This window comes from Brienomyrus brachyistius, unplaced genomic scaffold, assembly GCF_023856365.1.
Source record: "Brienomyrus brachyistius isolate T26 unplaced genomic scaffold, BBRACH_0.4 scaffold65, whole genome shotgun sequence".
In the NCBI taxonomy this organism is placed as follows: domain Eukaryota; kingdom Metazoa; phylum Chordata; class Actinopteri; order Osteoglossiformes; family Mormyridae; genus Brienomyrus; species Brienomyrus brachyistius.
Window position 1 is genome coordinate 1,553,665 of NW_026042340.1, and position 17,526 is coordinate 1,571,190.

At 43.5% G+C, this 17,526-nt stretch overlaps 2 protein-coding genes across 15 annotated transcripts in view; one reads left to right on the forward strand and one right to left on the reverse strand.

The window, feature by feature from the left end:
- Positions 1 to 17,526, reverse strand: part of LOC125725351 (RAB11-binding protein RELCH homolog) — a 181,042-nt gene that overhangs the window by 114,931 nt on the left and 48,585 nt on the right. The gene's annotated exons all lie outside the window — the stretch shown is intronic.
- The window catches only part of LOC125725333 (NACHT, LRR and PYD domains-containing protein 12-like), a 70,010-nt gene that overhangs the window by 27,045 nt on the left and 25,439 nt on the right, over positions 1 to 17,526 (forward strand). For all 14 annotated transcript variants that reach the window (XR_007387440.1, XR_007387439.1, XM_049002178.1 and 11 more), the window contains 5 exons: positions 653 to 716; positions 896 to 1,049; positions 1,269 to 2,985; positions 12,945 to 13,118; positions 16,721 to 16,894. Coding sequence is in view for 12 of the 14 variants with exons in the window: in XM_049002178.1 (XP_048858135.1) it covers positions 653 to 716; positions 896 to 1,049; positions 1,269 to 2,985; positions 12,945 to 13,118; positions 16,721 to 16,894 (2,283 nt within the window). In the remaining 2 variants the exon portion in view is untranslated. The remainder of the gene's footprint in view (positions 1 to 652; positions 717 to 895; positions 1,050 to 1,268; positions 2,986 to 12,944; positions 13,119 to 16,720; positions 16,895 to 17,526) is intronic.

Genomic DNA, 17,526 nt, shown 5'->3' on the forward strand with positions numbered 1-17,526 from the left:
ATGTTTTCCCTCACTGCTGACAGACAAAAGTGGGGGCCTGGAGACCAGCGGGTACAGAAGCAGGGGGGCCAGTCACTCGCAGAGCAGGCCACTCTATTTATAAGCAAAGCACAGCCTTATCCGGGGGGGGGGTTTCACTGTTGACCAGCTGCATGGGAAGCTGTGTGCTCGCTCCCAGACAGCATGCTGGAAGTGGGCTTCTTATTACCGTACCAGGGTTTTATTTAGCTCTTTATATTCATTAATAGTCAAGAAGATTTTGGCAGGAAACGTGAGAACAGGAGGTCTGGAGCCTGATGTCACTGGGTACAAAGGGCTGCATAGGAAACTGTCCTTCCTGCCTGCTGTGTCTCTGTGTGCTGGAGCCTGATGTCACTGGGTACAAAGGGCTGCATAGAAAACTGTCCTTCCTGCCTGCTGTGTCTCTGTGTGCTGGAGCCTGATGTCACTGGTTCTCTTCTGCTGTCATGAGAAAATTAGGAAGCTGCCCCAGTGAATAAAGCTTAACATGGCAGATACATCTTTCCAGACTAATATACCACAAGGTTATTTTTTATCTGCAGTAACAGCAATTTTAATGGGGAGATTTTCAGCCTTTCTGATACATTTGTGTAGATGAATTGAGGTCTTTATGTTTCTGCCTTATTCACAGAGACCAAATGGAAGAATGCAGTTCAGATGTACATGATAAATCGGGTTTATCATCCATACTGAAGGTTTGTATCTATTGCAGATATATATTTTCTTAGTTGTTGTGTTAATTAGCTTATATTTTATAGCTGTATAATAAGAAATTCTTCATGTTAAAGGAAATATATTTAAAACTATGATTCACAAGTGAAACTTTGAAAAGGTTCAGTGCAGGTAGCAATAATTAACTGTGACTTTATTTTAGTTCCCCAAGGATGAGCTGAAGAATTGTGTGAGGTACCTAGATCAGAATTACCCAGAATGCTCTGAGCCTCAGCTGGAGGAGGACAATGATCCGAACACACTGTACATCCTGAGGACCATGGAGCAAAATGATCTCGCTGACGTGCCGGAGAAGAGTAAGAGCCTCATAACATTCTGTACATGTACAGCACTGTTTAAAAGTTTTGGGCAGAGAAAAGGATGTTTGAATGGTCTTCATGTTGGTATAAAATTATCATAACATGTATGTCACAGTGTGTGAGCCATTTGAAAACTTTCCTGAAGACATCCCTGTATTTGCAGAAATCATGCAATACACCCATGTATGTTTTGAATTTCCTCTCATTTCTTTTCAGGACTCATGCTGCAATATCAGCAGGAAATCAAACGTAAACTTAAGAAGCAGTTTGAGTGTGTATTTGAAGGGAAAGCTAAGGGAGGACAGCCAACACTTCTCAGTGAGATTTACACAGAACTCTACATAACTGAAGGTGTGACTGGAGGAGTCAATGATGAACATGAAGTGAGACAGATTGAAACAGCATCCAAGAAAAGGCGAACAGAAGATACTACAGTCAAGTGCAATGATATATTTAAACCCTTACGTGAGCGTGAGACACCTATCAGAACTGTACTCACTAAAGGGGTGGCAGGTATCGGGAAAACAGTCTCTGTACAGAAATTTATTCTCGACTGGGCAGAAGGAAAAGCAAACCAGGATGTTCACTTCATATTTGCTCTTCCTTTCCGGAACCTGAATTTGATTAAGGATGAATACAGTCTGATTGAACTGCTTCACCGCTTTGTCCCGGAACTGAAATCATTTCAATCCACTGAGCTGTTTAGGTACAAAGTCTTGTTCATCTTTGATGGTCTGGATGAGTGTCGCCTTCCTCTAGATTTTCAGAACAATGAGAGCTGGTTTGATGTAACAAAGAAAACGTCACTGGATGTGCTGTTGACTAACCTCATTAAGGGGAATCTGCTTCCATCCGCTCTCCTCTGGATAACCTCCCGGCCGGCAGCAGCCAATCAGATACCTCCTGAGTGTGTCCACCGGGTGACAGAGATACGAGGGTTCAGTGATGCCCAGAAGGAGGAGTATTTCAGGAGGAGATTCAGTGATCAGAGCCTGGCCAGCAGGATTATCACACATGTGAAATCATCAAGGAGCCTCTTCATCATGTGCCACATACCTGTGTTCTGCTGGATTTCAGCCACTGTGCTTAAGAGGCTTTTTAGTGAGACTGACAGGGGAGAAATTCCAAGGACTCTCACTGAAATGTACACACACTTCCTGATCTATCAGTCATGTTTAAAAAATGACAAGTATATGAAAAACTATGAAACCAAACTTAAGGAATACAGCAAGGAATTCCTTTTGAAACTTGGTAAACTGGCTTTTGACAACCTTGAGAAAGGCAATCTCATATTTTATGAGGAAGATCTGACAAAGAATGGCATTGATGTCACTGAAGCTTCAGTTTACTCTGGAGTGTGCACAGAAGTCTTTAAAGAGGAATATGGGCTGTATGAGGAGAAGGTGTACTGCTTTGTGCATCTGAGCATCCAGGAGTATCTCGCTGCTTTATACGTGTTTCTGTCAAACTCATCAGCTAAACTGCTGAAGACTGCAGTGGATCAGGCATTAGAGAGCAAGAATGGACACTTGGACCTCTACCTCCGCTTCCTCCTGGGCCTCTCAACAGACTCCAGTAAGACTCTATTACAAAAACTACTGGGACAGACAGTAACCAGCTCACATAATATTACAGAAACAGCCAAATACATCAAGAAGAAAATACAGAGGAAATTATCTCCAGAAAGGACCATCAACCTGTTCCACTGTTTGTCTGAGCTGGGTGACAATTCTCTAGTAGAGGAAGTACAAAGATACCTGAATTCAGGAAGCCTTTCAGCAGAAGACCTCTCACCTGCACAGTACTCAGCTCTGGCCTTTGTGATGCTGATGTCAGATGAGGAGCTGGATGTGTTTGATCCGAAGAAATTCATCAGATCAGATAAAGAGCACTGGAGGCTGCTGCCTGTGGTCAAGAACTCCAGGACGGCTCTGTAAGTGACGTGGGGATGGGAAATCATGTCAGGTCTGGCAGTAATACATGAATATTGTTTGATATGTATCATATATATTATTTATTTCTCCTCTTGGATTAATAACTGTGATGTTTGTTTGATAATCCAGACCGCAGACTTTATAATGACTGAAGGTAATGATGTAGTAACAAACAAAAAAGTGACATTTCTGTTCCCATCCAGTCTGCCTTCTGATCACAGGCACAGCATCCTAACCTGCTATAGAAGCAGTGAGGGCTCTTTATAAGAACATAAGAACTATACAAACGAGAGGAGGCCATTCGGCCCATCAAGCTTGCTTGGGGAGAACTTAACTAATAGCTCAGAGTTGTTAAAATCTTATCTAGCTCTGATTTAAAGGAACCCAAGGATTCAGCTTGCACTACATTATCAGGAAGGCTATTCCATACTCTGACTACACGCTGTGTAAAGAAGTGCTTCCTTAAATCCAGCTTGAAATGTTCTCCCGCTAATTTCCACCTATGGCCACGAGTTCGTGTATTTAAACTAATGCTGAAGTAACTATTTGGTTGAACAGCATCCAAACCTGTTAGAATCTTATATACCTGGATCATGTCCCCCCTCAGTCTCCTTTGCTTGAGACTGAACAGATTTAGCTCAAGTAACCGTTCCTCGTATGACATTCCTCTAAGACCAGGAATCATTTTTGTGGCCCTACGCTGCACCTTTTCTAAGGCCACAATGTCCTTTTTAAGATATGGTGACCAAACCTGCACACAATATTCTAGGTGAGGTCTCACCAAGGAATTGTATAATCTTAGCATTACCTCCCTTGACTTAAACTCTACACACCTGGAGATATACCCCAACGTCCTATTGGCCTTTTTTATTGCTTCCCCACACTGGCGAGAATGGGACATGGAAGCATCAGCATACACACCAAGGTCTTTCTCATGATCAGCTACCTTTATTTCAGTGACACCCATGAAATACCTGTACTTTATATTTCTGCTCCCTAGATGGAGTACCTTACATTTATTGACATTAAATTTCATCTGCCAGGTATCGGCCCAGTCACTAATTAAATCAAGATCCCGCTGTAGCTGCTGAGCCGCTAATTCAGTATCTGCTACACCACCCACCTTGGTGTCATCTGCAAATTTCACCAGTTTGCTGTATATATTGGTATCCATATCATTTATGTAAATTAGGAACAATAGTGGTCCTAAAATCGAACCCTGTGGTACCCCACTATGAATGCAGGCCCACTGTGACATTGTGCCTCTTATAACTACTCGCTGTTTCCTATCTGTTAACCAGTTATCAATCCAGGTCGCTACGGTACCTAAAATACCTGTCGCTTTGAGTTTAAGTAGGACCCTCTTGTGGGGGACAACATCAAAAGCCTTTTGGAAATCTAGTAGATGACATCATAGGCCTTCTTATCATCAACTTCCTGAGTAGCTTCCTCAAAACCTCCAACAGATTTGTTAAACAGGATCTACCTCTCCTAAATCCATGCTGGCTATCCCGCAAAATGTTATTGGAGTCCAGGTAATCTACCATTTTCTCTTTGATTATAGCCTCCATAACTTTACCAGTTATACAAGTTAGACTGATTGGCCTATAGTTAGACAAATTACTTCTATCCCCTTTTTTGAAAATAGGCATTATGAAGGCGTGCTTCCAATCAGAAGGTACCACACCTTCAGATAAGGATTTTTGAAACAGTAAAGTTAAGGGTCGGCAAATAATATCCCTCATCTCTTTTAACACTATAGGTAAGATGCCATCAGGGCCCTGTGATTTATTTATTTTGAGCTTAGCTAGGCTTTGCAAAACATCTGCTTCAGTTATATATATATTAGCTATAGACAATGCTGGATAGGTAATAACTGGTAAATTACTAAGGTCCTCAACAGTGAATACCCGTGCAAAACTATCATTGAACTCATTTACTATATCAATGTCGTTTACTATTATAAGACCCTTACTGCAGATTAGTAATTTCAGGTTTTAGAGCTCTTTTAGAGTTAAAATACTGGAAGAAACTTTTAACGTCATCCTTAGCTTCCAATGCAACCATCCTTTCGACATTTCTTTTAGCTCGTCTAATATCATTTTTTTAACTCAGCCTGTAGACTTAGATATTCCTGCTTAATTCTGTCATCATCAGTTATTTTCCATTGCTGGAACAAAGCCCTTTTCCTCCTTACTTTATGCTTTATTTCCCTAGTAAACCACCTAGGTTGCAATTTCCTAGATTTATTCTTGCTGGAAACGGGTATGAAGTCCTCTTGCATTTGCAATAATGTGCTTTTAAAAAGTTCCCAGGCCTCTTCAACAGTTTTGTTATTTAACTCCATCCAGTTCACAGTTTCTAGTTTTAGTCTCATACACTTAAAGTCAGCCTTCCTAACATTATATATTTTTGATTTGGACTTAGCTCTTCGAACACTAAACTTAACCTCAAATTTGACCATGTTATGATCACTAAAACGTCTAATTTACCAATCCTGTCCTGGTTATTAGAGAGAACAAGATCAAGAATGGCATCTCCCCTGGTAGGGGTGTTAACAAACTCTGCAACGTGTGTACGCCCTTTCCTGCGTCTACGACCTACGGTCACCCAGCTCTCTCGACCTCTCTGCTCTTCATTCTCCCCCCTCCCGGCTAGTGGCGTACACACCTTCTCCCTAAAAGGCGTATGAACTTGCTCCTCTAACTCACTGTTGCATTGGATGACAGCCTGCTGCTCCTCAAGGTCGCGAACCTTGACTATGAGCGAGTCCACTAGCTTACTTCGCTCGCAGATGAAGTCCGACTGGACACTAACGTCCAGAAGGGCAAACATGTCGCAAACGCAACACTGAGCTGGCCCCATAATTAACTAACTCACTATGACCCCGTACTCCCAGCCCAGTAAATTTATATAGTGTATTTAACTTTAAAGATTAATTAGTGTACCGTTAAATGCAATAAAGTGCCGAGTACACTAAAATAAGTTACTTGGGTTGAAACGGAACTTAATTATTATTTTTATTTAAAATTTTAAATCCGATAAATTTACTACTACTTACCAAAAGAACTTCTGCCTGAACCAAGTATGAACTAAAAACAAAACGAAATCGAAGTTGCTCTTGGGAGGTCGAAAAACCACAAAAACCCTCCTCACAGCAGGCTACTGCCGGAGCGGGGAAAAAAGTGGAAAATGTCCTCCCGGCCCCGACTGGCGACCGAGCAAAGCTCAGGAGCAACTGTCCTTTTCTGGCGCTGAGTAACGTTACCGACGTTAGATATTATTAGCTATTACGCCCCGCCGGTGTTACGGAGTTAAACGCGAACAGAAAACGCAGCTCACTGCCCGTAACAATCGCGCTGTTAATAAACAGACAGGACAGACAAGCAGTCACGCCGACCGAAATAAGAACAATAAATAGAAATAACACAGCCACCCACTAAACAATTAAAGCACACAAACACTCAGAATATACATTCCAAACACCCCAAAAACAATCACAAACAATCCCAAAACAATCGCTGCAGCTCAACACCACTCTCTCGCAGCAATCCCAGGATCCCAGGTTAGTAATCCCAGGTTGGCATATTTGGTCTGTTATGTTTTAGGCCTTAGGCAAGAAGAGATCCACAGGGTGTATAAGTGGTATGTGAGTGTTATTGTCAGCAGGCGTGTTCATGTGATGGAGCCCAGAGCTGGGAGCTTCTGTATGACTGCTGTCTCTGGCTGCTCACTGGCGGCCTCTGCTGGCCACAGCTGCTCCTGGCTGAGGATGTGACGACACATCTAGTCTGGCAGTAATAGATTAACATCCATCCATCCATCCATTTTCCAAACCACTTGTCCTACTGGGTCGCGGGGGGTCCGGAGCCTATCCCGGAAGCAATAGGCACGAGGCAGTGAATAACCCAGGATGGGGGGGGCAGCCCATCGCAGGGCACACTCACACACCATTCACTCATACATGCACCCCTACGGGCAATTTAGCAACTCCAATTAGCCTCAGCATGTTTTTGGACTGTGGAGGGAAACCGGAGTACCCAGAGGAAAGCCCACGACGAGGGAGAGACTCGAACCCAGGTCCCAGAGGTGTGAGGCTACAGTGCTAACCACTGCACCACCATGCTGCCCTCATTATTATTATTATTATTATTATTATTATTATTATTATTATTATTATTATTATTATTATTATTATTATTATTATTTATTTATTTGCCTTTGGGACAAATAAAGTGTTTTTGAATAGAGCTGGGATTTTAGTTCCTTCACCTTTGTATTTCTCAGCTCGCTTTTCGGAGGGAAGTTAATGTCGTAGCTTTTATGAACAGTCCGAAAATGTCGCTCCCCCTTTCCCTTCTTCGGAATAGCGATGGTACACCGACAGATGAGGCAAACGCACTTCGAATATGACATTGTGGAAAAAAATCAGTCTTCCCCCCATTCCGTATGGAAGTGGTAGGTTTTTGGCTTCTTACTTAGTCCAGCTCCCCCATTCATTTTTATACCCTTTCTTAAGTTTAGCAGAAATAAATTGGAGGCTAATCAGGCGACTCGGCCGCTTGCTGGAGTTTGGCAGCAGCTGGTGTGGCTGAACGCGTCATCCATCCTCTATTTTTATATGCCATACGATCTGACCAGGCTACTTTTGTGATCGACCGGTAGATTGCGATCGACCTATTGGGCACCCCTGGTATAGCGTGTTTTCACGACATTACATTGCCTCAAAGTGCTTTACAGCATCCCCACCCAAAGCCCCCAGTGAGCAAGTCAGAGGCGACAGTGGCAAGGAAAAACTCCCTAGAAGGAAGAAACCTTGGGAGGGACCAGACTCAAAGGGGGAGCCCATCCTCCAGGGGGCAGCAGAGGAAGCCCTAACCCTAACCAGACTCAAAGGGGGGGGCCATCCTCCAGGGGGTGGCAGAGGAAGCCCTAACCCTAACCAGACTAAAAGGGGGAGCCCATCCTCCAGGGGGCAGCAGAGGAAGCCCTAACCCTAACCAGACTCAAAGGGGGGGCCCATCCTCCAGGAACTGGCAGAGGAAGTCAAATGATCAAGATGAAGAAGTCCTAATAAACATTTTTCCAGTCTTAACATTTCAGTCACAAAGCGGGGGGTAGAGAGGTGATGGCAGGCAGGTGCTGGAGCTGTTCTCAGATGGCAGGGTGAACAGTAGTACTGCAGGAGGGCATACAGGGTAGGGCGTCACAGGCAGATGGGCGAGCAGGCCGGAAGGGCGTCACTGGTAGTGGAGACGTCGCAGGCAGCAGGGTAGAGAGGATATCTTGATAAGTTGGGGTCTCCAGGCAGCAGAGCCCAGGAGGATTAGGGGAAATAAAATGTGCAATTAGCCAAAGTAGGGGAGACTAGAGGCAGTATAAACAGATAGGTGAGTGCAGTATGTAAGCTCCGGCAGGTAAGGCTATAGCAGCATCAGTAGGAGAGAGAGGCAGATGGGAATGCAGGCATGGGGGGTCTCTGAAATGTCAGCACTCCAGTTCCACACGGAGGTGTGAAGCTAGAGTGACAGACTGACAGTTCAGTTCATCCAAAGCCAATGGCACCGATCCCCACCCAGCTCTACACCTCACACTGTAGGTCTGACTGGGAGTGAGCAGTTAGCTAGAACTAGAACTAGAGTCCCTATACGCTAAAGAGGTGTGAACTTGAATATTGAGAGTCTGTCTGAATCCCCAAGACCATTCCACAGCTGAGCAGCTCTATAACAGAAAGCTCTGCAGCCTGCCGTAGGTCTTTCTATCCTGGTACTAACAGATATCCTGCTCCTTGAGATCAAAGAAAGCGATGAGGGTTGTATATGACCAGCAGATTACTAAGGTATTCTGGTGCAAGGCCATTCAGTGTTTTATAAATTAATAGCAGTATTTTGTAGTCAATCTGAGCCTTAACTGGAATCCAATGAAGGGAGGATAGAACAGGGCTAATATGACCAGTTTTTTCTGTGTTTGTAAGAACTCTGGCTGCTGCATTCTGTACCAGCTGAAGTTTATGTAAGGATCCAGATGGGCACCCAGAAAGGAGAGCATTACAGCAGCCCGGTCTGGAAGTTATATAGGCATGAATTAGTGTTTCTGCATCATGAAAGGAGAGCATCTTCCGAAGCCTGTCTATGTTCCGTAGATGACAGAATGCAGCTCTAGTAATTCTTTTTATGTGAGGATTGAAACATAAATCTGAACCAGATCTCTGACCACTGTGTTAGGTCGGTAGGAAGACCACCGAGGTTGAGGTTGTCAAAGTTATTTCAAGCAGCCTTGTGACCAGTTAACAGTACTTTTGTTTCTTCTGTGTTTGACGTAAAGAAATTATATCACACAACAAAGTGTTTGCTTCTTGAACACTTGGCTGTTCCTTATAGTTTTTTGGCTGTTGATCATGAAAATCACATTCAGATTTGCCCATCACTTACCGTGTCATCGATATCTTCAGTTTTGTCATGTTTTTTCTTATATTTTTGTCCAACATTTTTTGTTTCTTTAAGAGACCCATCACCAGTGTTTTGTACAGTCTGGGAATGTCCAGGCATGGAATCAGGCCAGGTTGGAAGCTGTTCTGTGGAAGTTTGCAGCCCAGGCATGCCTGGGTAGGCCGGAGCCAGCTGGACACTTTGGGTTAATATAGACCTGATAGTGTGTATGTATTGTTTCAGAACATTGCACTGCATCAGCAGGCTATAGACGTCCGCTTTGGGTTAATATAGACCTGATAGTGTGTATGTATTGTTTCAGAACATTGCACTGCCTCAGCAGGCTATAGACGTCCTCTTTGGCTTAATATAGACCTGATAGTGTGTATGTATTGTTTCAGAACATTGCACTGCCTCAGCAGGCTATAGAAGTCCTCTTTGGGTTAATATAGACCTGATAGTGTGTATGTATTGTTTCAGAACATTGCACTGCCTCAGCAGGCTATAGAAGTCCTCTTTGGGGTAATATAGACCTGATAGTGTGTATGTATTGTTTCAGAATATTGCACTGCCTCAGCAGGCTATAGAAGTCCTCTTTGGGGTAATATAGACCTGAAAGTGTGTATGTATTGTTTCAGAACATTGCATTGCCTCAGCAGCAATGTAACAAGTAAGATAGATGCTATAGACATTTGCAGTATGATTAGTGTCGGTCGATATGTCTCATCAATGTCTTAACAGCCGCAATACATTCTGCTATATTTGTTACGAATATACACTTGCGCCTCAGAGATACTCAATGGCTGCTCCTGTGAAGAAAGTATATCATTTGTACAGCTGTAAACTCAGCGATCAAGACAAGTAATGGGGGCCTCACATTGTTGTGTGACATGTGCTGTCTGTGTGAGACCCTGCCTCAGAGGTACTCGAGAGACCATGTTGTTTGCTGTCCCGATGACATGGCGAGAACAAAAGGACCATGTGACGGACTGTTACTTCTCTTTGAATAATGTGTCTGGTTTCCCTGCTAAAAACAAGTACTATACCCTAATGTGCCTTCAGCAATGAGACCTGTGCCACATGACCACAGTCCTCCAATCCCGAAACCACCAGAGGAATGGACCTTAGACGAGCCAGAGGGAGAAACTGCAATGCAGGGAACTGGCAGTGACAGTGATCCGGATTTTAAACTCTGCTCATAAGACTGGTGGCTCTGAGGCTAGGGTTCTGTACCAGTAACCAGAAGGTTGTGGATTCAAATCCCCGGAATGCCCTGACTGATTCTACTTTGTTGGACCCTTGATCAAGGCCCCTTAATCTGTGATTGTTTCACCCTGGATATGATATTAATCTACAAGGCCCTGCAGGGGGCTAGGATAGCAGCAGACGTTGTTAAAGGATCACTGTCATTTTCCATGTGAATATTAAAATCAGCAACAATCTGCAAACTCCTTGCTGGTGATTGTAAGTGTAGAACTACAAAGAGATGATCCAGCAAGACTAAGAAGAAGGATTTCAAATGTGCTAAAGCTATAAGCACTTTGCTCAGACACTCCTTTGTTAGACTGAAATATTGCAGGAGCTGTAATCAGCTGGAGTAGATTCATTTAGTGCCATGAATTCATTCAGTCTAAGTCAGGTCTCTGTAAGGCATAAGGACCAAGACTAAAATCAGTAATCATTTCATTTATTAGTAGCACCTTAGCAGCCAGTGATCTTACATTCAAAAGTCCAATTTTTAGCCTTGCATTACACCTATTATCTAATAACAGATTCAGTTTAATTATTATTAAGTTATTATTACATACACTACGGTGGAATAGACCTCCACGGTTAAAAGTGCGGGGAACAGACAGTAACATGAGCCCTAGGTAATGACTCTTGGCTCTGGCTAGTCAGCGATTTGCCTGGAGACTATGAGCTATGCTTTTGGACAGGAGATCGGCACCAGCCCGCGAGGGGTGAATACCGTCCCTCTTCAAAAGCCCAGGCCTACCCCCAAACATTTGTCAATTATCTATATAACCCACACCGTTTATCGGGCACCATTCCGACAGCCAGTGATGCAGTGACGATAATCTGCTGTATATTTCACCACCACATCTAGCAGGGATGGGGCCAGAGCGCGTTACTGACACACACATCTTCTTCACAAGGCTGCGCATCTCTATGAAATTTGTCTATGTAACTATTGACTGTGAATTGCAGAAGCACGACCGGTCAATTGTTACAGCTCTACTTTCATTTTATTGTTCTTTTTTTAAGATGTGAACAGAATGCACAACCATTTTTTTATTTTATGCATTTAATATTATCAGTTATTGTGGTGGGGGGGGGGGGTCACTCCCCCCAGAAGTCATAGCGGCTAGAGGCCCCTGTGAGGGAGGGGCCCCTACAGAGAACATAGATGGTTAAAGTGCTTTATGGTGGTATTTTATTATTTTTTTCATTTATTTGTTTTATATATATATATACTCTATTTTAATTTGTTTTGTGCTTATTTTCATTTACTCTTGTGCTTATTTGGATTTCTTTCTTTCTAAGTATTTGTAAAGCGCTTTGTAAACCCTGTGGTTAAAGCCATATACATAATAATTGATTGATTGATTCAGATAGATGAGAGAGAGAGAGAGAGAGAGAGAGAGAGAGAGAATGCATTGTGAAGCTCAGAATTCCCACCAGAAAGTTCCATTTGAATGGCTGAAATTCTGGCTGCTGACTCACAGATAGAAGCTGGTGATGTGACAATACTGAACTTACAGGAATGGCGAAGGCACAGTTACTGTAAGGGACAATGCTTGTGAAATTCTGCACTATAAGAGCAATGTTTCTGTTTTACTGCTTCGGAATCTTAGGCTAGAGGGCTGAACTGAAAGCAAATCATGAATCTTTCTGTTATCTTGCTTTGTATGTAGCCTAAGCGTGTTTCCCCAGCAAAGGCGATAATAGCTGGTTAGTCACCGTCAGAAATCAACACCGGGATACTTGTCTGATTACGCTGATTACCGATAATATCGTCATGTCACACAGACCTAATTGGTGATTTGACATGATCCCAGGTATAACAATACAGGCAAAAAGGATTTTACTCATGGGATTAGGAATCCAAGTGCCAGTTGCAGCTGCATTAGCTGCTGGGGATGTTCACATGTCCTCCTTTCAGTGATACGTGTCGAGTGTAGGGACACCTGGCAGAGAGATGGCTAAGGACTGCACTGGAAGCTCTGGTCTGACTGTTATGGGAGGGTTCATGTCCATCTTGTTGTTGATGTGTTCCTATGTATTCCTATAGCTTGTACTTAATGCTTTTACCTCTAGTTTTGAGGTAAGATGCACTGACTCACAATTAGTGATCATCTGACTGCAGCAAAGTACCAGGATTCACAGAACACTCTGCAGACTGTAATTCATTTTGAAATGTAAGCTGTGCTGCTAATTATATTGAAAAGAAATGCAGATTGTAATGTTTGGTATTTAGCTAAAGTATAGGATGTGTATATGTCTGTGTCTTAAAGTGTTTTCTGTTCCAGGCTGAACAGCTGCGGGCTCACAAATGAACACTGTGAAATGCTGACTTCAGCTCTAAGATCAAACTCCTCACCCCTGAGAGAGCTGGACCTGAGTGACAATGACCTAAAGAATAAAGGAGTGACGCTGCTCTCTACTGGACTGGGGGATTCACACTGTAAACTGGGGTTACTAAGGTCAGTATTATTGTGTATTCCACACTTTAAACTGGAGGTACTGAGGTCAGTGTTACTGGGTATTCCACAGTCTTCACCAGCATCCAGCGTTTTCACAAGAACACGGCAGACTCTGTCCACCCCTCTCCTTGAGGAGATGCTCATTGATTTCCCAGCTCTGATCTCTTCAGTGTTCTGGATGTTAATCTTCCCAGTCTGGTCTCCTTGCTCTTGACATCCCTACCAGACCTCATCCTCACTGCCATCAGGGTCTGCTTGGGGCAGGACTGTGAATGAGAGAGGAAGGTGGTAGACAGGAGGAGACTGAGACTGCTACCTGACTTCAGGGATCACAAACCATTAAATCATCAATTTATATGTACTTTCACTGTAATTTCAGCTTCAAAACACAATTCCAGTTGTTTCAGCCAGTAGGCAGTTTTATTGTAGTATGGCAGTGATTCCCAACCGGGGGTACGCGTACCCCTAGTGGTACGCGAGCACATTACAGGGGGTACGTGGAAAAAATTTTTATATTTAATTTCCCTGATGATGGGTAAATATTATCAGCCATTCCATTAGCTGTGCCCTGGTATAGAAAGAAAATCTATCTGGGATGTGTTGCTTAATGAATAACAAACCCAGCTTTTATCAATGAAAAGAGCAAAAAAAGACATAAACAACAACTACATGACGGAAAGACTAGAGCAGGGCTGTGCATCTGCACGACGCTCCGCTACCGACAGAGGGCATGAGAGAAAGTACAAGACAGACAAAAGTCACTGACGGGTCAAAGCAGCCACAGTCAAATATGGATAAATGGCTGAAACGTCCCGTTGCTCTGGATCCAGGAGAGGGTTCAGCAGACCCCAAGACACGCAAAATAGAAACCAAACGTAAACCTAGGCAGTACAATGACAATTATATTTTCTTCGGGTTCACTTCTACGTCTGCGGACCTGCCACAGCCTCAGTGCTTCTTTTGCGGGGAAATCCTAGCAAATAGCGCAATGAAGCCGGCCCATTTACAACGACATCAGAGCACCAAACACTCGGGAAGTATCGGTAAAACAGAGGCTTTTTACAAACGAAAGTTATCGGAATTTAGGTCAGGTCAGACTGTAATGATGAAAGCTACGTCTGTATCAAGCAAAGCACTGGAGGCATCATACGCCGTATCCCTGCTTGTGGCTAAGTCAAAAAAGCCACACTCAATTGTCGAAGAGCTCATTCTCCCTGCAGCTAGTGTTATGGCTGAAATTATGATTGACAAGAAAGCAGCTGACACACTAAAAAAAGTCCCCCTGTCGAACAACACTGTGTCCCGTCGGATCAACAATATGTCAGTTAATATTATTGGACAAGTGGTGAAGAAAATAAAACAAGCCGGTCAGTTCGCTTTGCAGCTGGATGAAATGACAGATGTGAGTGGAGATGCTCAGCTCCTGGCTTTCGTTCGTTACAAAGATGTGTCGGACATAAATGAGCATATTTTATTTTGTAAAAAGCTGCCAGGAAAGACAACCGGAGGAGAAATGTTCCAGGTTATAGACAGCTTTTTCAAAGAACATGATCTGCAGTGGAATACATGCAGCCACGTCTGTACTGATGGTGCGGCTGCGATGACGGGAAGCGGGAAGGGACTGTTCGGACACATCAAAAAGGTAAACAACGACATTAAATGGATGCACTGTATTATTCATCGTGAAGCACTCGCTAGTAAGAGGGTTTGTCCTGATTTATGTGCTGTTATGGATGATGCTGTGAAGATGATAAACTTCATCCAATCCCGACCACTGAATCATAGACTGTTTGAAACTCTCTGTCATGAGAATGGCGCAGAGCACGAACAGCTATTGCTCCACACAGACGTGCGCTGGCTTTCACGCGGAAAAACGCTCCTGAGACTCTATGAGCTTCGCAATGAAGTTTTTATGTTCCTCAAGGAGCATCTGCATCCTCTTGCTGTGGCGTTTGAGGATGCAAACTGGGTGGCACGCCTTGCATATCTCGTTGATGTGTTTACCAAACTTAACGAGCTCAACCAATCACTTCAGGGGAAGGAGTCACACATCCTTAAAATGTATGACAGAGTGAAAGGATTCACTAAGAAGCTCGAACTATGGGAGAGGAAATGTGATGAGGGAGATGTGAGCTGTTTCCCACTACTTGATGCCCATCTTGCCACCACTGATGTTGCCCGGGGTCCAGTGGTCAAACTGGTGAAAGCACATCTGTCCAAACTCAGCATGTATTTTAGCCAGTATTTTCAGGACATTGAAAAAAATTCAGAAAGACTGGACTGGGTGAGGGACCCATTCATTGTGAGTGAGAGCAGCAGCAACCTTCATGCAAGGCTGCAGGAGCATCTCATGGATTTGTCATCTGACCGTGGGCTGAAAATAGCATTTGCTGAGAAGACATTGACTGAGTTTTGGTGTGATGTGGAGAAGGAATATCCTGAACTGGGAAAACATGCACTGTTTGAACTTTTACCTTTTGGTTCTACCTATATGTGTGAGGTGACCTTCTCAGCTTTGACACACATCAAAACCAAGCAGAGGAATAGACTGGATGTGGAGAACAGCCTGGTAACAGCTGTTTCCACACTGCCCCCAGATCTATCAGAGCTTATCAAAGATAAGCAAGCTCAGGTGTCTCATTAAACTAAACTAAGTTGAATGATGAAAACAAAGTAAAACTGATATGGTTATTTATTTTAGTGTTTTGCTCCTGATGTTCTAAGTTTAAATGTCTGTTTAAAGGGGACTCATTCAGCTTTTGTTATAACAAAGGGAGGTTTATTTACTTTTTTTTAAATTTAGTATTTATTTTCAGATTTATCATTCACTTTCGTGGCAACATATATATTTATGTTAAATTTAAACTGAAAAGAATAAAATGCCCAATAATTAAATGTTCAAGTTATGGAGATTTAATAAAATGTTTTAAATTTGATAATCAGTTGTACGTTCTACTTTTATTGAATCATCAACACATTTGACAAAGGGGGTACTTGTGGTATGAGAAAATCTCTCAGGGGGTACACAATTCAAAAAAGGTTGGGAAACACTGTAGTATGGTATGAGTTGAAGGACATACAGGCAGTGATGGGTGACTGGACTGAAGCCTGAGGCAGACTTTATTAAAAATAAAAATGACAGCAGGAAGAAGAACGTTTGGGGCGGCTGGTGGCAGTCAGTGGCGTCCTCATTCCGAGTCGGTGTCTCTGGGTGTGAGAGACGGGAGACGTGAGGGAGACACTGCTGTCTGTTCCCAGGTGAGGTGGGAGGAGAGAAAACGGAACAAAAGGAGCGGAAGGCAGGGTAACGCGGAGCAGCCGGTGTCTGGGGGTCACAGGTGCACCAGCGTGATGATGGGTTGGTTTGGAAATGAAATTCTCATTTATGGTCGTTAATTCACAGTGATTCAGGATGTCAGACTAAAAGCTGAACTTCAGTGAGTCATGTAGGATCACTGTGTTACAGTTACATCTTTTGCAGACAAACAGCCACTAAACCCCTGAGAGCTGATCACTGCTGCTGGTCTCTTCTTCACTTTACATAGTTAATTATATGCAAATAGACGGCTGTAGAAAACAAGATTTTGATTTCCTTTCTGCAGGCTGTCGAGCTGTAGAGTCAGAAAAGATGGCTGTTCTTCCCTGGCTTCTGCTCTGAGGTCAAACCCCTCACACCTGAGAGAGCTGGATCTGAGTGACAATGACCTGCATGATTCAGGAGTGAAGCTGCTCTCTGCTGTACTGGAGGATCCCAACTGTAAACTGGAGGCACTGAGGTTAGTAATACTGGGTTTTCCACGCTGTTAACTGGTGACCATGAGGACAGTATTAATGGGTATTCCACACTGTTAACTGGTGATACTGAGGTCAGTTTGACTGGGTATTACACACCATTAACTGGAGATACTGAGGTCAGTATTAGTGGGTCTTCACCAGCATCCAGCTTTTTCACAAGAACACGGCAGACTCTGTACACCCCTCTCCTTCAGGAGATCCTCAGTGATTTCCCAGCTCTGATCTCTTTAGGGTTCTGGATGTTAATCTTTCCCAGTCTGGTCTCCTTGCCCTTGACATCCCTACCAGGCCTCATCCTCACTGCCATCAGGGTCTGCTTGGGACAGGACTGTGGATGAGGGAGGAAGGTGGTAGACAGGAGGAGACTGAGGCTGCTGCCTGACCTCAGATCTGGGCTCATATACTATGAAACCATCAGTTTATTTGTACTTTATAATTTAAGTTTCAAAACACAATTCCAGTTGTTTCAAGCAGTGGGCAGTTATATTATAGTGTGGTATGAGTTGAAGGATATACAGGCAGCGATGGGTGACTGGACTGAAGCCTCAGTGAGACAGACTTTATTAAAAATAAAAATGACAGCAGGAAGAGGAAAGTTTGGGGCGGCTAGTGG